Raw genomic sequence first — 26,051 nt, 5'->3', positions numbered from 1 at the left:
TATAATGTTGTCATGGAGTGGGGGTACCCCGAAGAATATGAAGAATAAACAGGTCAGCTGCTTGGTCATCTCCCTTTCTGGTGCAGCTTTAGTCCATTACATCTATCTTCACCACCTTCCCCATACCTGCCAGAGATTAACATGTCATTTAACATTCCCACTTGTGTACAAGGACCATTACCATAATACAAATTGACAAAAATGATTACACGTCTGTACATCTTCATTGGGACTGGACCCATTAGAATTACTTTGCAACACATAAAGGCCGTACAGCACCCTGGTGCCTAATTATTGTAGTTGAGTGTAGACTTTCAGTAAAAATTACTTTTTATTATTTATTTTTTAAAACACATTAGGAAGCCTCGACCCCCGTTCCCTACGTCGCCTGTATTCATGGACCATGTTCAGACATACACCATACAACCACTAGGTGGTAGGCTTAAATTGGTGATAGTAACGGGTTGGACATTTACTATTATAAATAAGGGGCTTTTTTTTGTGCCGATGTTCAGATTAAATAATTTAGGCCTTGTTTGTGCTCTCTAGATGTCACACAGCCATGAACTGACGCATCTTTGTACAGTAGACAGTGGAAGCATCTCGCACATCAATCAACAATAATTGACATTAAAAAAAGGGCAATAACAGATGAGTTTGAGAGAGACGCCATTGTTGTAAATGTCAGATATATAGAGCCCGCACTTCCCTGAGTGGTAGTTGTTGTTGTTGTTGTTTTTTTTGGTCACGGTAACGTCATCGACGCAATACAAATACAACAATCGCCCAAACGGAACACATTGCAATGAAAAGCGAGCACACCCCAACGTGCCCGAGGAACCGACGCGGTGACGCAACGTCTTTGTGCAGGCAAATCACGGCGCACGCTGGGCGGGCATTGTGAAGCCGGAGTGGAGCGCTAGCAGGCTAACTAGAGAAAGAAAGCTAACTAGTCGTGAGAGTGGAAGTGGAGCTAACGTTTAAAGAAGAAAAAAAAAAAGGGGGCAACTGTCAAAACAGCAAGCGGAGCAGCACATTTTTTTTTTTTTTTTTTTTTTTTTTCTTTAAAAAAAGTGAAGTGATAATTCCGTGAGGAGACCACCGGAGCAGACGTGTCGCTAGTTAATCGCAAACCGTATTTGTCAGATGCCCGTGGAGCATTTTGGATACTACATCGATTGTCTCATTTCTTCCAAACGGAAACCATTTCTGGACAGACAGTTCGTGCTTAGCTAGCTAGCTGGCTAGCTAAGTGAAACCATCCAGGAGACGTTTTCATTGTCGCCTAAAAAAAAAAAATACCCCAAACTGAATGTGTTGTCTGTCATGAGTCCGGCCGGGTGCTCCCATGTGAACGGTTATAAGGTGGACAATTGGAAACAAAACCTCCGAGTCATATACCAATGCTTTGTTTGGAGTGGTACTGCTGAGACCAGGAGACGCAAGGTAAAAAAAAAACAAACAAAAAAAAACACAGGAACTGTAACGTTTACCGTCGGAAAACAAAACAAAAGTGAAATAATGTGAATGTGGCACAGACGGACCTGGAGTGCACATGATGCCCCGCAAGAAGTGCAACCACCGACCGTCTGCTGCATGACCACGGTCTCGGTGAAACCGTGGTCATGCAGCAGTAACGCTGCTAAACAAGGGCTAGCCCGCTAGCGGTTAGGTTGTCGCCGGTATGTTAGCTAGCGCGACTCCACCAGACGAGGCTGCCTGGCTCTTTTTTTGTTGTTGTGTGTGCTATTTGAGCCGCGACGTTTACTTTCTCCGTGTCCGCCGCTAAGCAACTGTTGTTCGAGTCAGTCGGCGAGGGTTAGTGCGGCGGTTCTGTGTGTGTGTATATGTATATATTTTGGTAGATCACGAACAGCTAGCTGCGTGGCTACACTTGGGTTTGGAGGGGAGTTGTGGCCACGAGCTAACGTTACCACACCAAAAATGTACCCATTGTGGCTCTCGACACGCGCACATTGGGTCCACCGATTAGCGGCTCTCTCCTGGGCATCACAGGACTGTGTGTGTGTGTTTTTATAAAAGTTTTTTTTCTTTTCTTTTTCTGCACTGGTCATTCTCTGACTAGTTTTGGATGCTGGGACGTCAGCTGATTACTTCATTGCCAATTTCTTTGGGGCTTATCCCCCACACCTGCTCGGCCTACACAGCTCCGAATAGCTCCCTACATTGTGATGTCATCACCGGACTGTGTTGCAGTTTCTTTCCCTTTGCCACCCCCCTTCCATTCCTCTTTGCAAACATAAACTTGTTTTTTTTATTGTCCCGATGTTCTTTTTTGTTTTTTTAGGGAGAAAAAAAAAATTACAGCTTATTTGTATTATAAATTAACACCATTTGTTGGTTGCTTGACTGTTATATATTTATATATAAATATAAATATATATATATATTTTAAATCCATGCTTCACTTAAACATGTCATACATTTTATGTCGTTGTGATAAAATAGGTGCTTCAGAGTGATGCAGGATGGACAGAGCTGGTGAGTTGAATTATCCCCTCCTCCTCTTCACTGACTGTACTTCAGAAGAATACGAACTGGCTTGCTTTCTCTCCTCTTGCTCATCTTTCTGTGTGCCTCGGTGCCTTTTTCTTTTTTAATGGACTGAATATTAGATGTAAACCTATGTAGTGGAATAATTCAGCCCCATCCCCTGTATCTGCTGTGAGACACAGTTACAGCCAGTGAGAGTGCTGGGTGGGATGGTGGACTATGAGTAGAACAGCCAAAAGCATAGCTCAGTTACATTACAGGCATGTCAAAGCAAATGGCAGCACAAAATGGTCGATGACCTTTTTAGTTTATACAGTGTTGTAGTGTCAAGCTTTTGGTTGTCTTTATCAATTATTGTACATCAGAGTTAAATTGTCCATTAGAGCGCATCTGCAAATGTATGAGACGGTCCTAAAAGGTTAAAAAGGAAGTGTAGTGGTGACACGGCAACCGTTTTACCAGCATTTTATCAATGTTAATATTTACTTATTTATTTATTTTTCACATCCTTCCTGTCGGGAATGCAATCAACGGGAGTTCAGTCAGTCTTTAATGAAAATTAGGCCGGCCATGGGTGCTTTTCTATTGCTCACTTCTGAGCAGTTCACAGTATGAGCTTATTAGCTGTTGCTGGGAGAACTGTTTCTCCCATCAGTTTTGAAAAAACTTCACTGTCTCAGCGTCATCACCTTTTTGCCAAGATGACCAGTATCACAACCAGTGCTTCATCACAAGCCTGCACTTGTTGTTCTAATATTTACCTCTCACAAAAACAGCCATTTTGAGAGAAACACTGTTAGTGGTATAGTTAAATATCTTCACCTTGATTTTCTTCCATGCCCTGTACATGGCGGCATGCTGCATGAATACCAGTCTATTGTCATAGTCTTCAAGGTTAAATGGTATTTAAAGTCCATTTTGCATTGTAAATATTTAGTTGATCAGTTGTGGGCAGATTTCAGTACACTTTAAAACTGTCATTGGTATTTTCAGACTGGATTGCACTGTCCGCTGTCCGAATCCTGCATCAGTCCATGTCATCTGTCACTGCAGTATTTAATTCTTCAAAATGAGCACCACTTAGTTCCTCTCGCATGCCACTGCGTCACAGTACATTTGTGGCCTTGGCATTTTGAAGTAACAATAGGCATTGAAAACATTGCCGTTTAATATCAGGACTTTATCAAATAGTGACATTTTAGATGCATACTATATTTACATTGTTTAGCTGTAATGTCATTAAAGAGGACCGGCCTCTGGTGTTGTTCTTCATACATTTTAGAAATGCTGCCCACTGTATTATCTTAGCGTGAAAGGAGGAGTGGCTACTGAATGAAGGGTTCTCTCTAACACCTAATTGCACTCCACAAGTCTGAGTCGTGTGTCTCAAACCGCCTTTCACTGAGGCTTTTTACCACTTAGCTACTCTGACATGCAGAGCAGGTGTAGTGCTGCTCCAGTGGTACACAGGCAGTGCAGTCTGATTGTTTTCAGCTCTGAATTATGAGCTTGAAGACTAGGTGCCTTTTTTTTTAACATCACATCCTGGTATCTGGACATTATGGAATAAAAATACAAATCCTGTACTCGGGTACTCTGAATTTTGGCATGGTCGGTGAACCAAAGCTTATCGCTGCACCGCTTGGTGCTCATCGTGTTACAATAGTACAATAATGGCCAACACACTGCAAGCACTGTGGTACAAGAGGCACCTTCTGCATAGAGGGAAGTTGAAAGACCTGTCCATTCAGAGACTGATGAATGGAAAAAGATGCGTTTTTACATTGTATTCAGACTTGGTTTGATACGCCGCTGCCTTCCTTTTTATCCTGATTTGCTGTTTTTCACCTCCTTTTTTTCCCTTTTCCTGCAGACTGTCCTCAGCAGCCTCCCTGCAAGCTGTCGTCCTCTCTACCTTAAGCTAAAATCAATTCCCAGGCAATGTGCAGGAACATTAGTCACCTGCTTTGCATGCACAATCTGAAACCCACATGGGGTAACAAATGGTAAAATGAGTACCAGAGACAGGAGTTTGCAGAGATGACATCACAAGCCAGTGTGGCTTGGGATCTGCCATCCTTAATTAGTGCACGTTAATTAATAATAATTCTTTTGGGATGTTGGTCCTCGATGAAATGCTCTGTTAGCTTAGGCATGTGGGTTAATGCTAACACAGTGTATGAGAGCGTGCACTTTGGAACTGGCACAAGTGGTGGCCATAAATTATAGATTTAACTTGGTGACACATTTGATATTGTTGTAGATTTCCTTGCGTCCGCTGTCCTTGACGTAAACATTTCTCAATGTATGTGGCACAAATGTTCCATGGACAAAACAATTGGTTCAAGATTGATCATTGTATACAAGATGCCCGCACACAGGGAGATGGCAAGAATACGCATGTATGCAATAGTGTTTGCTCTTTGGTTTTAATGGACGTTAAATCTTTCATGACTTTCTTCTGTGCTTCATTATATTCTGTTCTGGTCAAGGTGTGCTGCCTGCCATATAGCCAGAGGGGCTACACCCACCGTAGACTGTCAGTTTGTGTCACGTTACAAAAATCGTCTCCATTTCATATGGCAGAGGAGGAACTATTGTTCTGATCTACTTCCGCTTCCATCTTCCTGGTACCTTACTTTATTCCCTGTCTCTTCATATCAATCTATCTTACCATGTTGGGAGTGCATAAGTCTAGAGAGCGATTGTTTGCGAAGGGCTCGTGGGCCTTAGTGGGCCTTTTTTGTTGTTGTTTGGAATGATTTATGGTTTCCTCTCTTTTAATAAAGATTCATGTTACCCCGTATTGCCACGTGCCTTCAAAGCAGACTTGCACAGAAGGATGCCAGCACAGCGTGGAGATAAAAACCCACTGTTGCTTTTAACAGTTGAATTCATTCCTCTTTCGGCCCAACTCCAATCATATTCATCATTTATAGCTGGTGAATGACAATGGTGGTGAAGGCATATAGTGAATATTCATGAAGGTTATGTATTTTGTGTGCTGCTCCATCCAGCAGAATTGACTCTATTTGCTATCTATAAGAGGAGGCGCTGTCTACTAAAACACTGTCGCCATAAAGGATTCTGCTATGCAGTTAAACCAGAGCTATTATCTTAGGTTGAGTGCATATTGCATGAGATGAAAGCAGGGTGGGTGGGGTTGACGGAATGCTACAACCATAACTTCTTTGAAGAATTTGCTGTCACTTTGATTAAAAGAGTACGGTTCGTGATTAAAGAGCTGACTGAAGTCAGCTTTTTTTTAAATTTTATTTTTTTAATCTTCTACTTTTGATCAATCATATATGATCAGAGGAACCACAACACCCCTTTTCCCCAGTAGTGCAACCCCCGTTTCTGCTTGTGATGAGGGAAGATGAGAGAGAAAGCGTTTGCGAGATGTTGCTGAGAATTTCAGAGGTATGAAAATTGATGTGTTTCTCGAGGATGACACAGTTACTGCCTTCTGTCACTCTTTTCTCCCTCTTGTTCTTTCTCCACACACACACACACACACACACTCAATGCACTGAGGCACGGCCAATCCCAGAGAGAGGCTGACTCCTGTGCTGGGAGCAGATCTCTTTGTTGGATCAGTCTATCACATCACAAGCCTGCTTTCTGACTCATCAGCATATGTTAGTAGCATCAGGATATATTCCTCTTGCCTCTTCATAGCCCTTTTCTTGTTCCTCTTCTGTGCTCACTCCCACGCTTTTTCTTCCTCCTTTTCCTTTTCCTTGCTTTCGCTTTTTTTTTTTTTTTTTCAATTTGCAAACCAAGTTCAGCTCACAACTCGTTGCCTTTTTTGATTAGCCCATTAAATGTATGCGATTTTAAAATACTTGTATTGTTAATTTTTTATATTCTACTATAGTTTTACAACAATTTTAAGGTTACTTTAAATAAACGGTGTTGTTAAATTGGAAAAGAATAATATATGCTTTTTTAAATTTTTTTAATTCATGGGTTTTCCTAGGATCCTTTTGAAATTTATAGCAAATCTTCCCATTTTGTCCTTTTCCCTCATAGAAAATATTCATTGGGTTTGGTGATGTCAGTCATTGGTTTCTGGCTGCCTTCCAGCCCTATTTCTTCATGTCTGTGTGCTCCCTGTCACTCCCAGGACTCGTCTAATGTGGCTTTCAGTCAGTCTTTCTGGCTGTGGCTCAGTGACTCGGATGAAACAAATGGCACAAGGTCTTTCACCTCCTCCCTTAGTGAAGGGCCCGGTGTGTCACCTTGTTTTTCAGCCTCCAGATAATCTAGCCTCCCATAGATATTCAGCATCGTATTTAATAGTGTGAACTGAAGGCATTGTAATGTACTTGAAGTCCATGTCTTTTTAATGGATGTGCTCTGCTACAGTGCTTTCAATCTTTTAATTACCTGTTTTTTTTTTTTTTTAAACTTCATCTTCAAAGCAGTGGTGGAGAAAAGAATCATGGTTTTATTTTAGGGACGGTTATTTAAGCTACAGTATGTTCAATGACCACATGTGCTTGAGGAGTAGTCGTAGATTTAAAAATATAGCTGCCTGAGGACGAGCATGACTTTGCGTTTTGATTAAGCGCCTCTCTGTGGAAGCTGCATTCAGCTTTCCCCTCCTCACTTTGACAGATTTCGTCTTCCATCTCCGCCTCTGACCATTTCACTTCTCTGCTCTCCCTTCAACTGGAGACAGAACTTCTCATTTGACTGACCCAACGGGCTTTGGAAAGACATCACTGCTCCAAGGCGTGCTGGTCACGGCCTGAGCCAGCCAATGAGGCTGCTCCTCCAGCCCTCGCATAGTACCACCATCTGGTTAATGAGCTGTCAATCACTCCCCAGGGGCCGACCAACCCCAAAACCAAGAGGCAATCAATCTCTTCTCGTGTGGACACTCAATTATTCCCTATTGTTAAAACCTTGGGCCCAAGTGACAACTTGTCTTGGAACAAGGCATTTTGGGTGAAAATGGTTCTCTGTCCTTGTGAAAAAGGCAATAGAATAGACCCTTGCAAGATAATTCATTACTAAGTCTGTTCGATATGTACTCACTTTTGAAGACTCTGCTGTGGCACCAACCGCTGTGCCTCTTTGCTGCAGTGCTCATAGATCTTCCTGGAGGTAATGTTCAAGGCTCCGTGGGTCTTTAATTGGTGCTATAGCGATAAAGAAGAAATCGACTTGTAATGTTTAGAGATTTGAGTCCTAGGAGTCACTTTTGCGGTCTCTCTTCGATGTGTGTGTTTTTTTTTTTTTTTTCCTTTTGGTGGCTGTGGGCATCTGTTAGCTGCAGGGTTTGACAATTGATCACGCACCCTTTTGTTACGCTGAAGCTAGACTGTTAGCCATCTGTGCAGACAAACACACTGCCGGCTGCAGGGTTCTTTGTCAATGTTTTTTTTTTGGTCAGTCTACCTACTGGTGAATTGGATAAATATTGTCTCGATACTATTTTTTTGTGAACAGGTTTTATGGGACTCCTTTTTATGAGGCAGTGTGGCAGATTTCAAAGCATGCATCTCGGACCGACTGGTTGTTTCACACCATACTACAACGCCATCACTTTAGTGGAAAGCTTCCTGCTGCCTCCTATGTTCTTCTCCAACACCTTCTGAAAATCAAGAAGGAAGCACAGTCTATATCTCCCTAATCGAATGATCTTAATCAGATTCACACATGCACGTGTTTGTAGATTCATCCCATGTGCTGCAAACCCTGCTTCATCACGCCAACCTACACGACTTGCATTCGACTACATTTTTCATCATGGCATCAAAGCTGCTCCACCATATAGAGTATCTCCGCTTAGTTCCACTCCAGCCTCATTTCATCCAGTTATATTTATTTTTCACGCAGACGGCAAGAAGCAAGACACCCATTGACAGAATTTAGCTCTAATGTCCTTATAGCTTTGTCTGACAGTATGAGGCCAAACTGCACACCAACAATCCCCCATCTCTCCCTCCGCTTGGATTCATTTGAATGAGACGGGAATACGTTTTCACGCCAAGACCGTACAGCATGCCATCGTCAACACAGGTTACAATGAGCTGAGGACGGAAGTGAAAAGAGAATAGAGTAAGATTGGTATTGTGTGTGTGTGTGTGTGTGTGTGTGTGTGTGTGTGTGTCCCTTGGGCTGCTTACAGAGACTGCATTTTGCAGGCCAGGCATTGTCTTGTGGGGAAGTGAGGCTGCCAAGGCAGTGACAGGCTGCTGCCCCACAGGGTCAGTCGACAGCACGGTTCTGGAGCATCACCATCAGTCTCCTTCCCCACCCTCCCTCGTCTTGTTCACATTAGTTGGGAGAATCATAAAGGACTGTATCCGTTTGTGTGTGTGTGTGTGTCTGAGTGCTCGTAGCCTTCGACAAGAGAATCTGCGTGTGTTTCAATGCATATTATAGTGCGCTATGCATTTCAGCCATTGTTAATATTGTTGTAGTATAAACATGTTTTTGTGGCATGGACAGGCTTATGGAGCGTGAGGCAGCTTGGTGACTCACTGCTCTCACACAGCCGCGCTCTCTACCCCGTATTGACTCTCTCTCCCCTCCCCGGTCGGTTCTTTGCAGCAGCAGGAGCGTGCTCGGTAGAGCCAGACCTTTGTCCACATCATAATTGTCGTCGGCATTTTTCTCTCCTCCTCAGTTACAGCTCATCACATTACTTGCTCTGTTTGAGAATGTGAATGCATTAATTAGGAAGGAATAATACAGTCCTATTGAAAGAAGGCAGGAGGAGATGAAGAAGCTGAGTGTGGATATTCTTTTATATAGATGTGTACAGTTGGATCTCGAACATTGGGCAATTCATGCTGTAATTGTTGGAACCGGGTCATCGTAAGCTGAAGGCCGCTCAGCAGACCCACAAAGCATGTAATGCTATCTTATCCTCACAGTAAACATGTATTAGAGACCTTTTCACCCAGTAATGCCTGTTTGCACCAATCAGCACCTTTGTACATTAGTGGGTGATTCCACTGGACATGGATCCCAGCCTAACTTGCCTCAAAGAGTGCATCCCAGATGGCAAATGCAGCCTAGCGCAGCACAAACTTGAACTTGCTACCTGTCTAACACCTGTTCCAGTCATCCGAGCCAGCGGCTGATCTAATGGAACATTAAAAGCCCTGGGTGCAGCGAAAGGCTGACACTGATGAGCAGACAGCCTGTAAACCACGGTGAGAGGGAGAGATTACAGAGAAGCCAAGGGGGTGCTGGTGCAGTGATAGATCGTCTCTCCACTAAAGGGGTATTGAGGAGGGGGGGGAGGGCAAGGCGTGGCATTGGCAGGGTTTCTTGTTTTTGACTTGGAGTCCTGGTGCAATGGAGTGTGGATTAACAACCCCGGCTCTATAAGATCGGCTCAGAGGCAACTAAAACATCTACTTAGCAATTCAGCTGACCTCAGATGTGTTTCACAATGTTTGGCCTGTTTTTTATTTTTTGCTCGTGCATTTAGAGTTTAATTTAGATTTTGAAAACACGAGTCCTATCAAAGAGCCTGCTGTAGATGTGGTTGGTTTTGAGTGACAGTCAACATCACTCGCCATACATCCCTCTTGGAAAAGCATCGCTCGCTAATTTGGTCACAGACGTTCAGAGCTGGCTGGCTAATAGATCGATATGAAAAAGAAAAAAAACAGTTTAGTGTCTGCGAAAAATAAATAAATAAACTAACTAACTTCTGGTACCCTCTGTCAAGATCCATAGAAATAAATGCAAATGGAGAGATTTGCTTGGGACTGTTATTTAAATGTTGCACCCACCTGCTTGGGCACAATGTCCTCCCACTCCCAACCAGAGCTATTCCAGCTTTGCAGAGATTCAGATCTCTCCCACTGCAGCACATATTATTGTTCTATTTTTATTCATTTAAAGAAATGTAAATAGTTACTCATATGGTTTTTATTTGTCGTCATACGACAAGGTTGCTGAACGAAAATTTAGATTGTAGTCCCAATTTGCTACATGGGGAAAGACGACGACGAACAACAACAAATAACAATATTATATGTAGAGGATGAATTGGGAGTCTTGCAGCCAGAGAAAATGAGCTGTTTGAAGTCTGGTGGTTCGGCAGTTGATACTTTACTCTCTTTACAGATGGCAGCAGGGTGAACAGGTTGTGGCTGAGGTGGGTTTTGTATTTTAATATCCCCTGAGGTCTTCGCGGGCTCCTCTTCTCACCCAATATCGCTGATACTCAGTCAATTGCGATTGTGACGCTGTTTCCCAGGAACTTTTTAAAGCTGCGAACTTGCTCCACCTCAAAAAACAACAATCTGGCTCCTTTTTGGTTTTACTGACATTGAGAAGTAGGCTGTTCTCTCACCACCACTGTAATCCGGCCGATGACTAGTAGTGTCATCTTCGAACTTCACAACAGAATTCTCTTTGTTTGGGGGAGCACTCGTGGGTGTGAAGGATGAACAGGAGGGGGCTGAGCACACAGCCCTGCAGGGCTCCGGTGTTCAACACTAGAGTGAAGGAGGTTTGGCTCCCAACCCGAACCGCCCGCGGTCTGTTTGTGAGGATGACTAGTTGCCAGTTTGCAGAGTGAGGTAATCAAGCCCAGAATGCTCAGTTTACCAATCGGTTTAATGGGGGAGATTGTGTTGAAGGCTGAGCTGAAATCAACAAACAGCATTCTGATGTAGGTGTTGTTGTTTTCCAGATGAGTGGAGAGCAGTGGTGACAGCATCCCCCGTGGATCTGTTGACTCTGTATGCAAACTGGTGAGGGTCCAGGCTGGCTGGGATGTTGTTTTCGATGTGCTGGAGAACCGTCAAGTGCATTAGCTTGATACCGGATGTTATGATGAAGACGGGTTTCTGTAAAGATGTGTGCAAAACAGACTCTGGGTCAGCCTGAGCCTTATTTTCCAGCGATCAGACATTAGATGGCTGGTGGAATAACCCAATGTCCAAGCGGTTGGGTCCTTTTACCCGCTCTAGTCCCCCTTTTCCTGGGTCGATCACACCGCTTCCCGTCTGGCTGAGTGGCATCTGCGTGTGCTGGCACAACCTCCTTTTATTTCTCTGCAACAATGAGCGTACATCTTGTTTATATGGTGTCAGGTTATTCTATTGTGTCTCTAATCAAAAGACACCAATACTGGACCGGGCCCTTTTGAGTTTCTGTGCAATAGGTTACTTAACGTAGGAAGAGTGTGTGTGTGTGTGTGTGTGTGTGTGAGTCTATCTTTTGAGCTAGTTTCATAGTGTACCAGAAACAAAAAAAAACTGGTAAATCTTTCCAGCCATTAGTTTCGTTCTCATTTGGTTTCTCTTCACCTTTTTGCTTTACACCTACTTCCCTCTGTCTTCTCTCTTCGGTATGAGTGGGTGACTCAGTGGGTGCGGCACGGTCTGCACCCTGTGAGGCTTTGATTGGATCGTCTTTCCTCTCTCATTCAATTTCTCCCCCTCAAAGCAGGTTATGTGTTGCTATGCTTTCACTAACATTACCAACATGACTGCATCGTGAAAGCATCACTGCTGAAAAGATGTTGCATTCGTTGACGTATTGATTTAGTTAAATATACATTTTATGTAGGGTAAGAATTGGGAACTACTTTTTCCACATCTTTTAAAATACTTGTTTGGACAGCGTCATCTCACGCAGCTTCACCACCATCAAGGAACCAGACTGCAGCCATACAGCCTGTATGTCTGCAGGTATTTCACAATGAAACCTGTTAGGGGAGAGGAGATTAAGATTATGTTTTTAAATGTTTAAGTCCTGCATAATGCACTTATTAGGTATGCATCTTCTGCCCACAATTTGCGACTCTTCACCATGGTTACACTTGTCGAGCACATTGTGTTCCGTTAATCTTTTCTCTCTCTTTGTTTTGGTCATGGCCACTCGTGCACATGCCAACGATCCTTCTCTGTTCAGTAGATGTCAGACATCCTGATGTCCGGTTGCCTTTTTGGTGCCGTAGTCAAACCAATTACACACACACTCCAGCTGCTGTTTAGTGTGTGTGTGTGTGTGTGTGTGTGTGTGTGTGTGTGTGTGCTTCAAACGCATTTTGCTTTCCTTCTCTGGTCTGCCTGCCAAGCGTCAAATCCCATCATGCCGTGCATGTGTTGGAGAGCAAAAGATTCAGTAAGGAAACATGTTGTTGTTCGACTGCAAAGAATTTGTTAACAGGCCCAGCGATCTTTTAGTCCGTCTCGTCATATCTGGTCTATTCAAGCATCGTGTCCTCCAAAGTGTTTGTGTGACTGACTGGAAGATGTTAATCTGGTTCGGCTAACAGGGAGTTCCACTCTACAGTTTAGCTCAGGGCTCTGTCCTGCTGCAGAGAGTTTTCTCACCACACTGACGGTCCTGTTTTTTTTTTTTACCCTTGTCAATCCCTCCCCCATACCTCCCTTCCCTAACCCCACTTCTCCTTTGGGTCTTTCTTTTCCAGGCCAAGTCGTGCATCTGTCATATGTGTGGAGCCCACCTGAACCGACTCCACTCGTGTCTCTACTGCGTCTTTTTCGGCTGCTTTACGAAGAAACACATCCACGAGCACGCAAAAAACAAGAGACACAATCTAGGTAAGCCACACACTCGCTCAACTATTTAAGAATTCAATTTGATGCGCATTTTAATTGCTTTGTGTGTTTAATTCTACCTACAAATTGTGTATGATAATTCTCTATATGCAAACAATAGAGCTAACATGATGGGAGATGAATGATATCATCAATATACATATAGTTCCTCCTGTCCAAGGCCCAGTCCATCACACCAGTCCTCACATTCACATGCAACCCTGTGGCTCACTGCAGCATCAGCTATTATCAGGAGAGGATTACAGCATCCCTTTGGGCAACTTCCTCCTCTAAGCAGACAGGGAGCCGGACTCTAACCGCAGCACATTACCATTCTGGTGGGGAGCGCCTTAGCCAGTCAAATATCATGAGTTTAAGTTTGCACTCTGCTTTTCATACAGAAGCACGGGACTGTGGTAGACATTGCTAATCCACAGCTACCAGAAAGCCTCGCTTCATCCCTACGTGCCAATTATGCAAAATAAGAGAATGACACTAATGAGCAAGATTTTGATATTACCCCTACACGGACAACTTAATATATAGACACCAGCAAGAGAGGATTGGTAGTTGTTTGAATGGCTTTAATTGATTTGAATGCATTTCAACAGTTTGGTTGCACACAGATACCCCTGGTGAACGGCCACAGTGTTAATTACCTTTGAGCTTTCCACAAGAGCCTCTCTGACTCATCTCCACCTCGTCAAATTAATCCAAACGCCGTCTGCTCTACTGCAAGAAAGCAAGCTCCCATCTAAGGACTCATTTTTTAAATCTGTTCTTCCACCTCCATGTCCTTCTTCGCTCTCATCCTTCGCTCTAGTGAGCATGATCTATATTTCTCCCTGTATCTTGTGCAGCACTTTATCGTCTGTATCTTCATCCTCTTGTTGCCACTTGTGTCTCATTTTTCTCTCTTAATCGGGTCTACTGAGAGGAGAGCATCCTTTCTGTGTTTTTGTATCTCTCTCTCACACACACACGCGCACACACACACACACACACACACACACACGCACACACGCACAGTGATGACAATATAACGTACACCAGTTTTTTTTCCTACATGATGTGTTGGCTCACTTCTCAGTGTGGGTAGCACCAAAAATGGAAATATGTCCAGTTCACAAAGAATGGGTTGTCACGGCAACAGAGCTGAGTTATTGTTGCCGCAGATTTTTTTAGAATGGAAGAGGATGGAGGTAGTTGACACCCAAGGTGGGGGTGGGAGACAGATACACCTATTCCATTACCGCTAGACTCGTATCTACTATAATTGCTAATTGTAAGAAATGAGATGGAAACATTGCAGTGGGACATGTTGGGCAGGTAAAGCACTTTGTACTGTAAATGAAACCCAATGTGTAATTATTGTGCAATCTCTCTTTCTCCTTCTCCTTCCCTCCATCCTGCTACCAGCAATAGACCTATTATACGGTGGAATATATTGTTTTGTGTGTCAAGACTACGTATACGACAAAGACATGGAGCAGATTGCCAAAGAAGAACAGAGAAAAGCCTGGAAATTGCAAGGTAAAGCATTTATTTTTTTCTCTCTCGGTAATGTAATGCAAGCTTTTGAAACGAGGCCGTCACGTTTATATTCCCTTGAATCCACAGGCATCGGGGAGAAATACACAACATGGGAGCCAACCAAGAGGGAGCTAGAATTATTACGACACAATCCAAAGCGGAGGAAAATCACTACCAACTGCACCATAGGTGAGCAACAGGATGCACCGTTTAGTCCGCACCGCTTTTTGACCTCTACAGAGACCTCGTGTTGTGAGGTCGTCCATCTGTCCAGTGCGATATCTCAGGTACGCCTGAGAGGAATTTCTTCCACCTGGACTCAAGGATTAGTCACTGTGACATCATAAAACATGTTTTTTGACCATAACACAATAGTTCATATGCGTAAATATGTCAATTTTACACACATTTCTAATAAAGAAGTGGTGACATTTTGGACAGACGTGTAAACTACCACTTGACTGGTTGACGGAGGCGTACAACCGCGAGGCAGTAATTCTCTCTACTGTTTCTATATTATTCTAGAGCTCGGATGGGGCAGTAGACTTGGTGTGTTTATGTGGGTGGGTGTGCGCACACCAGGACCAGTCTGAACCAAATCTTGCTCAATTGGATTTGACCCAAGACCCTGCTGGGTTTCACCTGTTTTACTGGCCATCGCTGCAAGAATGTAGCATTTTTTTTTGTTCTCCCTCTAAATGAATCCATTCACAGCTTTGGGGTCCGCTCCAGGATGCATGCAGTTTTGCTGGCAGACCTAATACCATATTCTTGTCTCTTTATGTTTAATAACTATACCAGCATATTGAGACGCGGTTCCATACATTTCAATTTACAATTATGCTGACGATTGTTTTCGAGATTATAATCGATTTAACAGTTTGCCTAATGAAATGTCATAAAATACTAAAAATGGTCATTGGCCAATTACCTAAAGCCCAATGCTTGAAATGTCTGAACATTAAATAAAACCAAATAACCCAAAATATATTCAGTCCACTGTCCAATTTGACAAAGAAAAGCGGAACATTTTCACTGTTGAGATCCTGTAACTCGGTCGTATTTGTTTAATTGGTAACTAAAACATAATTGGTTTCATATCAAAATATCAATACTATATGTATGCTTCTTTTGGCTACCAATTCAGTAATGCGCTCTCATTTTGATGGATTCTAACCAGGAAGGTGAGGTCCTTTAGTGGGACATTAATTTCAGAGGCACTGTCATGTTTAATCTTTGTTGCCATGCGTCTCTCATGCCGTTCTTTGTCTCCTTTTTGTCCTGCAGGTTTACGAGGGTTAATAAACCTGGGCAATACGTGTTTCATGAACTGTATTGTTCAGGCTCTAACACACACGCCGCTGCTGCGAGACTTCTTTCTCTCCGACAGACACAAGTGCGAGATGCAATCAAACTCCTGTCTGGTGTGTGAGATGTCGCAGCTCTTTCAGGAGGTACGGTGCAAAGTCTGAACTTGTTACATAGGTTTGTTAAAGCCCGCTATAAGAAAAGAAGAACATCTGATTTTTGGTTCAAACTGGGCCATAATATCAGGTTTTTTACAACCATATAATACAGAATGTTCTCTCGCAGTGTAACCCACTGCAGAAGGCTGAGTCACTGTTCAGCTCGTTGGTCAGGTCCAAAGAGGGAGGCAGGAAGGAGGGCAACATCCTGCCTGAAAGGAATGCACAGAGCCACATGCACGTGAATAAGCAGAAAACCAGAGTTATACATTTTATTGAACCTGGTCAGTCGATGCGAATTATGTTGCGCAGCCATTTATAGCCTCTTAAGTTTGGCATTTTACATCCAACAAACTCATTGGCCCCTTGACATTATGTAATATCTGCCTGGGCTGCTGCTACACTGCGTTACTTTTTTTTCTTTCTTACACCCTCTCACTTCCCAGTGTATATGGGTCCACAGATGGCAAGTGGTGCTATATTGAGTTGAGTCATCACCAACCCTCCCCACTACCCCCCCCCCCCACAACATATACAGAGCCTTTCCCCATCTCAGGTGGCTGAACCATTCAGCTACATAACGCATGAAGGAGGTAATCGCTCACCTCTGTCACCTGTTGGAAAAATCAGTCGTAAAACAACAAGAATATCTACACACAAACCGTGTGTAGAGTATCGCTCCCATGTTTTTCTACCTCCACGCCTTGCCCCCCCCCCCCCCCCCCCCCCCCCCCCCCAACTCTAATTTTAATGCTTATTTCCATCCCCTCTCGTCATTCTATTTCATCCCACCTCCATATCGTCATCCAAAGCCGACGTCTTCTGTTCTGCAGACACGCACCGTCACAGCTTTTAGATGTGAGAGTGAGAGGTGTGCTCTGATCGGCCACTCGCTCCTCTTCTTCTTGTAGCTTTGGTTTGTTTCTCAGCCACTTTCAAACTCAGCGAAAAGGAGTTTGTGAGATTCAAAAGAGACTTCAGCGTGGCATGTTCCCCCCCCCCCCACCTCACAGCTCAATCAGATTTCTGACAGAGCTGTGGAGAATATAGCGAATTGTGTGCAACATCTACGCGTCAAGACATGAGAACCCTCTCTTGGATTAATGAACTCTGGTTGGAACTCCATTGTAGGATTTGCACCTGAATAACTCATCTCTGACCTGGTTTGTCACTCACTCGACATCCGACAAGACTCTGCATCCATTTACAGATGAATGTTTTTGCTCCAAACATTCCCGTTTTCCATCGAGTTCTCCCCTCTCTGGATGTGCTGTTAGGTGACACGTTCATTCATATCCGACCTGTAGAAAGTAGCTGCTAAAGGAGTCAGAAAATCAACTTGAATGACAGCCCACATGTGTTATGCTTTAGCAATGAATTATAGATGACGGTGTGCAATGTCGCTATGAGGTCGGCACCGAGGTGATTAAAATAATAATTCACCTGGAGAAATAGGCTAACCCACCCACTCCTGTTCACCTCCAACCCCTCTCTCTCTCTCTTTCCTGCTCTCAGTTCTACTCGGGCCACCGTTCGCCCCACATTCCCTTCCGGCTGCTGCACCTGGTGTGGACTCACGCACGTCACCTCGCGGGCTACGAGCAGCAAGACGCCCACGAGTTCCTTATCGCAGCATTGGATGTACTCCACAGGCACTGCAAAGGGGACACCATCCGTAAGCCATCCAAACAGTCAATATGTCATTCCCAGTGTGTGTGTGTGTGTGTGTGTACTCCATTCAGATTACAAACACTGGTGCGTTGTCTTTAAATACAGTACGATTGGAGGGTTTTACTTAAGATTTTTTTTCTTGAATAGAGAAAGTCTGACTGAATGGGGGAAACGGTTGACGGAGCACTGTCAGTTGAGATTGAGTGGAGTGTGTCTGGGCCACCTACTAGCCTCTGATCCGGCATGTGGAGTTATACCTTAGATCTACCCGCAGAGCACAGTGCCTTACTTCACTGGAAGCATACTGAAGGAGACTGGCAATGGTGTGTACCAAAGGGACCGGAAGCAAGCAGTGTGGGGAATGTCAATAGGCCCTGCTGCAGTGCATTGACGGGCTGACTCACCCACAGACCCTGCAGTAAGGTTTGTTTCGATTATCTAGAATCCAGAGAGTTGTGAAGTAGCAGAGAGGCTCAGCTGCAGGGGAATGTTAAAGTGAGGAAGAGGGCCAGACAGTCCTTCAGAGGTGCTAAACAGGTTGCATGTGTTATCTGTGTGGCTATTTATACGTTCTGCTCTTTGCGGTCCGCAGGAGATGACAATGGGAAGAAGGCCAACAATCCAAACCACTGTAACTGCATCATTGACCAAATCTTCACTGGGGGTCTGCAATCGGATGTCACCTGTCAAGTCTGCCAGTAAGTTTGTGTGTCTGCCACTTTAAGAATTGTTTAATAAAATAAAGTCCCGTTTGAGATGGTTTTCTGTCCATTAACTTGATGGAACATCACGTCACCACCACCACCTCTTTCCCTGCATTCACTCATTCATCCATCATCCGTCTATCCTTGTAGTCCTCCGATTGCGTAGTCACCTGTCCTCCCAGAGTGGGTGAACCACTGGTTGTGTCCTCTCCACTGCTCTTATTTAAAGGCCCGGTCCCTGCAGAGCTGCTGTAAGGGAGGTTGTCTGAACAGCAGCACAACCCAAGCGTTGCCTGCCTGCCCCCTGGAGCTGTCCTGTCACATTAACACTAACACGCTGCACTGAACTGCAACGCACCTCGCCCCGACTCGCAGGCAAGCCGAGCCCAGCTCTGTGCCATGTTACCTGCCTCCACAGTGAAGAGAAGAGACTGCTGATGCACAGATAGCGATGCTGCCTTGAGTATTATTCTGCCATAAATTGAACTGTTCTGTAATTATTAAAGAGGTCTCCTATTGACCACAGATTACGTATGGGTAAGCCTTAAGCAACAGAAAGGCATCCCCCAAGGCTTTTCCAACAAAAATGGAACCATAATGGTGCCAAATATTACTGCTAGCTTGCTCTCTCGCCCATCACAAATGCACGCCTTCTTGCCTTAATAGCCATCTGCTGGTACCACGGGGTCTTGCAGCACCAAGACTCATCTAATCAACAGTGATAATGTGCAACCCTGTGCGTATATATTTGTGTATATTGCATGCATTTTACACTGAAAGCCTCCATTTTTGCCCATGCTGCAGTCCATCATAGTGATCGGGCTGTAATAATACAAATTCCTTATGTAAAGCCAATTTTCTCTGTAACACTTCATTGAATTGCAAATGGGCCTGGAAGAACAGCGTGTGTGTATTATGCACACGCACACACTCAATCTTCCAGCAGGCAGAATCTACAGAGGCTTTGTGAATTTAAGCTTGTGCATTGCCATCTATGTCATCATCCTTTCATCATGACCTGTGATAAATGACACGGTCGCACGTTATTCATTCAACCTCTCAACCGAACGTTCTTCTCTTTTCTCCAGTGGGGTTTCCACAACGATAGATCCATTCTGGGACATTAGTCTGGACCTTCCTGGCTCATCCACCCCTTTCTGGCCCCTCAGCCCTGGAGGGGATGGCAGCACAGTCAATGGAGAGAGCCACCTGTCAGGGTCCACCACTCTCACAGACTGCCTACGCAGGTACCACATCAGTCTCGGCTGACAACGGACATTTGGTCTTTTTTTTTTAATCAATCTAAACCAAACTAAATTCCCTATCGTGTAGGTTGTAGAATATTCAATAGCGCAACATCAGAGGCGCTTCTTTGACGGTCAGTTGCCTTCCAGCAGTGCTGCTAGTTATGTTCTCCTGTGCTGATGCAGATGAACAGCGATGGTATTAAAACCATTTGAAAATGAATGACGTTCATAACATTTGGAAAAGAAAGATGGCACCGTGACTTTCTACTTTTTCAAGAGGCTTTTTGTCCTTTTAACCCTATCTTTCCAAATTTATGGGGATCAATCGTCTCAGAATAAAGTGTATTCATCCTTTTACTTGTCTAAGGGGTTACATATTGTGTCTGCTCAGGCACAGCAACCCTGTTATCACTGGATCTCATCTTCCACCATCACCAAGTTGGCAGATGTGACCTCTCATATCTCCTCTACTGCCTCTTCATTCTTGCAATTTCTTTTCCTTCATTCCTTATCTTATTTCATTCCCTCCCCTCTCCACCTAATTCCTTTTCCTCTGTGCCCTCACCCTCTCGTATTCGTCTCATCCTCCCCCTCTTTTTCTCGCCTCCTTTCCTTCTGACTTTTTTTTTTTTTTTTTTTTACTGCAGCACCTCACACACCCCTAGTTGCTGCAGCAAGTCTCTTAAAGGTACAGAACTGGTTAGTGCAGTTGCCGTGGTGATAGAGGCGTTGGAATTACCAGCAGGGGTCTGGGTTGGGTGGACTGACAGAGTGGCTGCACCAAAACTCTGCAGGCAGACATTGCACAAGCCCTCCGACATTTTCAGATTAACTTGACCAGAACCAGCTGTTGCCAGGTGCAAAAGGCAGGTCAAAGGGTTCATGTAATGTCACCATAATAGTTAGCTTCCTCCTTTCTTTTTGTGCCAGTTTCCACTTCCTTTCACTTCTTCTTCTCCTTCACTCCAACCCTCCTCTGCAGGTTTACGCGACCCGAGCATCTAGGAAGCAGTGCCAAAATCAAGTGTGGCGGTTGCCATAGTTACCAGGAGTCCACCAAACAGCTGACAATGAAGAAGCTCCCCATCGTAGCGTGTTTCCATCTCAAAGTGAGTCAGCCGATGACGATGTGCTGCCACTTATCGTTTGTTACATTATCTGACGATTTTAATATTTAAGGGTACTTTTGAGCTTTTGTCAAAAGACTAAAACAATCTAGTGTTTTTTTAATATATATATATTTTATTTATTCATTCGTCAAAGCTGTCTGGGACGGCGCTTGTGCGTAGGTGTGTTCCTAATTTGATTCAGTTGTTGGTGCATTACCTTCTACTGTGCTGCCCTTTCACAGTGTCCCAGGACACCATTACTTCAATGACTTGCACAGTCCTCGTTTGTCCATGTTTTATTAATCATAACAGTATTGGGGGAGATGTATAATGTATTTATGACATTCATGGGAACAGGCTGCCAGAAGAGTGTCTAAGATCACTCCAAGTCCTGCGATTGTCTTGTTATGAACGTGTAAATGTGACACCGAGGGTGGAGCGCAAGCATTTTCACTTTCCACTTGCTTTGTTGTATTTTGTATGTCTTGTAATGTTGATGCCTGTTATATCTAAATGTGTCCTCTCCCCTCCCCCATTCTCTCTCTCTCTCTCTCTCTCTCTCTCTCCATGTTTCTGCCCCTTCCCCCTCTCTGGCCAACTCCAGCGGTTTGAGCACTCTGCTAAACTGCGGCGAAAGATCACTACATATGTTTCCTTCCCCCTAGAGTTGGACATGACGCCCTTCATGGCATCCAGGTAAGTCTCCAGTAGGCCCCCTAGCTTTTCTCCCCATGTAGTGAATCTGGTCCCGCCAGTCTTCACAGCCAGGTATATTTCTTTAAAAAAATAAAATAACCTGTAGCAGCTTATTTAAGTGTTTTTATTACATTTAATGTATGATACACTTTACATAACGTGTACTCAAAATAAATGCACACATCTGCATATTTGAGAAAACAGCATTGTAATGGCTCCTTAACATAGATGTATAGAAAAACATTTTTTTTATTTATTTATTGATGTAACTAAAGCAATCAGAAGCAGTATTGCCCCACCCTTGCTGGAGCATCCATTCAATTCTGTTCAGACAGTAAAATCATTAGAGGCACAAGCAGAGAAGAGATCTGCTTTCATGGGAAGGATCATTCTGCCACCTAGTGGATACATGTTGCCGGTGTATCGTGTTTACACATGCATGCAACTTAACAAATGCTAATGTCTTGCTGTTCTTTTTCTGTCTCCAACAGTAAAGAGAGCAGAATGAACGGGCAGTATCAACAGACGGTTGATGTACTAAACAACGACAATAAGTGAGTACCTTGGAAAGCGCGGGCGCGCCAGCAAATTGATTTATTAGCACTGTCTCTTTACAGCACTGAAATCATAAGAGAACATTTTTCCACTCGAAGCGCATGCTAATGACCCGAAGCATCTGGCTGCGACTTCCCCAAATTAAATAAATTTGAAGCCAATTAAAAGCAGCTTAGTATTTCTCATCCGTGACAGTTGCAATAGCTTTGAATTTTCCAGGACAATCACAGGGAATTTACTGTCTTAATACCATTGAAGGGTTGCTGTGCGAGACTCCTTGATGATGCCTCTAGTGCACAAGAAAGACCTAATGGAGCAACAGCTTGTGGAGTTTAAGGCGTATGGGGAGGATAATGGGGGCAGCTTTCCACCGGCTTGCAAACCAATCCAAAGAAACTGATCCGATGCACAACAAGCAGGTCGACGTGCATGTCAATCACGCGACGGTGAGCGCAAGGGAAACAGTTCGTAAGTTCGATGTTAGCCGTCGCTACTTCCTGGAGCTGCCGCTCGATCTCCTCTTCGCGACGTGGCGTCCTGGTTGCAGGAAGGACGAAACGAAAAATACACGGACCCCGTTTCCTTCACTGTAATTCACCAGCTTCCATTTCTTTGTCCTCATGTTGGACCGACGGGACGCTGCAGGGACTCGCTATCGTCTCTCGAGGTTCAAATTGTAGTGCAACGGGCCGGGTCTAGCACGTTAGCGCGCTTATATTAATTTGCCCCTGCAACAAAATGCATACGTCACCTCTTCACATTCTGTTACTGATACTTTCTTTATTGTTTTAAACTAAAACGCCGGTCAGATGTTACACATGGGAGACAACGGGATGGAGACAATGTTCACGTCTTTTGGTCCATTCCCAGGTATTCCTTGTTCGCTGTGGTCAACCACCAGGGCACGTTAGAGAGTGGCCACTACACCAGCTTCATCCGCCAGCACAAAGACCAGTGGTTCAAATGCGATGATGCCATAATCACCAAGGCCAGCATTAAGGATGTACTCGATAGTGAAGGGTAAGAATGGAAACGAGACATTAGCAGCTCTTCAATGTTATACGGTATGAAATCTCAATCGGATGTGTGTTCTCCCCTCAGGTATCTCTTATTCTACCATAAACAGTTCCTTGAGTACGAGTGAGTCGTCTTTTGTGGCCACTGACCATGAAGAACCACTGCTTCTAATGAGAGAGTCAAGGGCCTGGGGACAGGATCAAACACAAAACACACAAACCTACCTGAAACTCTTTGACTACCAGTCTTTGCTCCTCCAGCTCTGGAGGACAACAATATAAAGACGTGTGAAATCCTGCAACCTTACAAAAAAAAAAAAAGAAGAAAAAAAAAAAGAGGAAAACAAGCACTGAGCTACTTCTTGGCATCTACTTGACAAAACTGAATGAACAGGAGAGATGGAGGAAGAGTCGGCCGGTGGCAGAGGGGAGAGGCCCCCCCCCCCCCTCTCCCTTCCCTTACCTGCTGCAGGGGGCTGTCTGAGTGGGACTGGCTGTCATGTTGGGCACACCTGGAGTTTTCTTACAGTATTCTGAACCCCCCCCCCACCCCACACACACACACACACACACACACACACCCTCCATTTCTCTCCGATGGTGCTCTCGTTTCAACTGACCAAGCATTTTACTTGATGAAAGACAGTTTGTTGTCGTATGCATATAGAACTGAAAAAAAAAAAAAAAAGAACAAGAATAGAATCGTAAGAAACTTATTAAGGACTTTGCAAGGACATTTTAACGGTATGGTTATGATTCTTTATCATTTGTGAATTGTGTTATTAAATACTGTGTGAATATAGTATACATCTATTTTTTAAAGGGCAAAAAGAAAAAAACATGGGAGAGCTTAGAGACGCTGCCTTTGCCAGTTGCTGGGGAAGTGCTGCCATGGAAACTAAGCAGACCTGAGTGTGCTCATGTTCCATTATATACTGTGTTGATTGTTTTATTTTTAAGTCTGGTTGAGGGCAGGGAATATATATATTTTTTAGCAACTCATTGAATTTTTGTTTACTGTTCTTTTCAGTCTTTTTTTAAATTTTTTTTAAAATATATTTCCAGTACAGTCATGTGTCCCTCGCTGTCCTGGTACTGGAAATGTTTTTTGGACGTATTATACTTTCATTCTTGTGGAATTGTTGGTATAATGATGGTGATGGTTAAATTGGCTCACCTTTTTTTGCTGTTTATGACTTGTATGTTGAGTGTGAGCTTTGGGTTTCGTCTGGCATTCTGAAGAGAAGACTCCATACCTGAGGTCCTATAACGCGGGAGAATGCCGTCCGTGGTCTCTCTTGAACACCTTGAATGCTCTGTGCAAAAAAAAAAAAAAAAACAAAGAAAAAAAAAAGAAGCCCATTTAACAACACTGCATGCAACTGGGCTCTCATGATCTTATAAGATGTGAAAAATTGCCCTCAGAAATGCCTCAAGGCGCCTGCTGCCCATCATGATTTTTGTTCTGTAGTTATGGGATGGGAAGATGATCATGTGAGATGTATAGAGGGTAAAACATATTGCACGTGTATGGGCGCTGTGCGACCACCGCCTGGCTCTGAACCCATCAGTGTTAATCTTCTCCATGGCAACTGTGTGGCTGGTGTCGACCGGTGTGGTTCGTGGTGTCTTGCCTCTGCAGTGCAGTCAACCCAGTGCTCTATTCAATCGGTATGCTGTCAGACTTTAGATAATGCACATGCACATCAGGGTGTTGTGGTCTGTTTTTGTTTGAATATCACTGATTGTGTATGTAATAAAAGAAAATACTGAATAAAAACAATTAAAAAAAATTCACTCATGTATAAGATGAGGGCCCTAATCTATCACATAAAAACCACAACCCCTGGTTGTTTAGCTGCTCTGTAATTGAAACACATGCATATCCTTCGGTCTGCAGAACCTCAGCTAGAGGGCAACAGCAGGGTTTTTTTTGTTGTTTTTTTTCCTCTTCTCCCCGAACAGTAAAATCAAAGACTTGTGTGATGGTCGCGCTTTGGTTTTTGGTGTATCATGGAGCAGTTAAGGCCACCCAAGGACATTCAGGGACGCAGCTGAAACGAGAAGGAAGAGGAGAGCTTCATTATCTGTTTCAGTGATTAAACTCAGAACAAAACTGGAGTGTGTATGTTTCCGTCTTTGGTGTCGTCCTTCTAGTCACACGTCCCTTCCATTGGGGCAATGCGCTGTATGGGAAGTACTGCAGTGTGTTCCAGTCGGTGGTCCAACGAGACGGCGCTGTAAAAGAGTTCAGAGGCTGACTACAGAGGCTGACTACAGAGGCTGACTACAGAGCTTCACTCTTTGCAAACATGCACACTCACCTTTCAGCTTTCTGTGTAAACTCAGTGTTTCTGGCCTTGGCGCGTGATTATGGCGCCACTCTGTGGTCAAACCAAGAAGCTCAGGTCTGGGCCTTCAGGTTTCAATCCAATGTAGGTATTGAAAAAAAAAATATGTAAAGACAGGCGACGTAAACATCTTTAATGAGAGGCTCACCATAAAATAGCCAAAATGTCCACTAATTATTTTTAATTACATATTTGGCATCTTTTAGCATTTCTCTTTTTCACAAAGCATCCCACAATTTTGGACCAACAATCGACTTCTTTACTTATTTTATTTTGGTTCAACACAACGACACAATCCATGTTCATGCCACGATTAAATTGATGTTTCGGTATAATGGAACAGAAACTGAAAGCACATGAGACTAACTTTCTATGGAAATGGTCAAACTTTTAACAAAGATTTTCCAAAGCTTGTTCCGTGGAACAAATGCCAAGTAGAACATCTGCACTATAGTCTTAAGAAATGCAGATATGTAAAAAAAAAAAAAAAACTATGAACATTGTTGCCAGAATCCTAATTATTGCAACAACTCGGCAACAGCTGGATGATATTGTACCATATGGTTTTGTTTGTTATGTCTTACACAAACTATACTGCACTCTACACATCAGGTATTATGGAACTGAGGGGTTTGCTTT

General features: G+C 43.8%; 1 protein-coding gene across 3 annotated transcripts; it reads left to right on the top strand.

Moving 5' to 3' along the window:
* Positions 1-868: 868 nt before the first annotated feature.
* Positions 869-24,407, top strand: LOC117735100 (ubiquitin carboxyl-terminal hydrolase 22). Of its 3 annotated transcripts, XM_034539543.1 has the most exons (14): positions 869-1,446; positions 2,470-2,502; positions 12,935-13,067; positions 14,484-14,597; positions 14,685-14,786; positions 15,885-16,051; positions 17,579-17,738; positions 18,327-18,432; positions 19,527-19,685; positions 20,668-20,794; positions 21,399-21,490; positions 21,982-22,044; positions 22,916-23,065; positions 23,147-24,407. In XM_034539543.1, the coding sequence occupies exons 1-14, from the start codon at positions 1,327-1,329 to the stop codon at positions 23,187-23,189; spliced, it is 1,569 nt and encodes a 522-aa protein (XP_034395434.1). In that variant the 5' UTR covers positions 869-1,326; the 3' UTR covers positions 23,190-24,407. The 3 variants fall into 3 exon arrangements, with proteins under 3 accessions (XP_034395434.1, XP_034395435.1, XP_034395433.1); XM_034539544.1 differs by lacking the exon at positions 2,470-2,502 and having other exon boundaries at positions 880-1,446; XM_034539542.1 differs by lacking the exon at positions 2,470-2,502 and having other exon boundaries at positions 880-1,446; positions 14,484-14,786.
* The last annotated feature ends 1,644 nt before the right edge of the window (positions 24,408-26,051 follow it).

This window comes from Cyclopterus lumpus, chromosome 8 (genome assembly GCF_009769545.1).
Source record: "Cyclopterus lumpus isolate fCycLum1 chromosome 8, fCycLum1.pri, whole genome shotgun sequence".
Taxonomy (NCBI): Eukaryota; Metazoa; Chordata; class Actinopteri; order Perciformes; family Cyclopteridae; genus Cyclopterus; species Cyclopterus lumpus.
This window is presented reverse-complemented; position numbering and strand designations above follow the sequence as displayed.

Excerpts from the sequence above, each read along its gene's own strand:
- LOC117735100 (XM_034539542.1), top strand. The coding sequence starts at position 1,327 with ATGAGTCCGGCCGGGTGCTCCCATGTGAACGGTTATAAGGTGGACAAT. Across the intron at positions 14,787-15,884 it reads CACTACCAACTGCACCATAG|GTTTACGAGGGTTAATAAAC; the intron begins GTGAGCAACAGG and ends TTTGTCCTGCAG. Across the intron at positions 17,739-18,326 it reads CTGCAAAGGGGACACCATCC|GAGATGACAATGGGAAGAAG; the intron begins GTAAGCCATCCA and ends TGCGGTCCGCAG.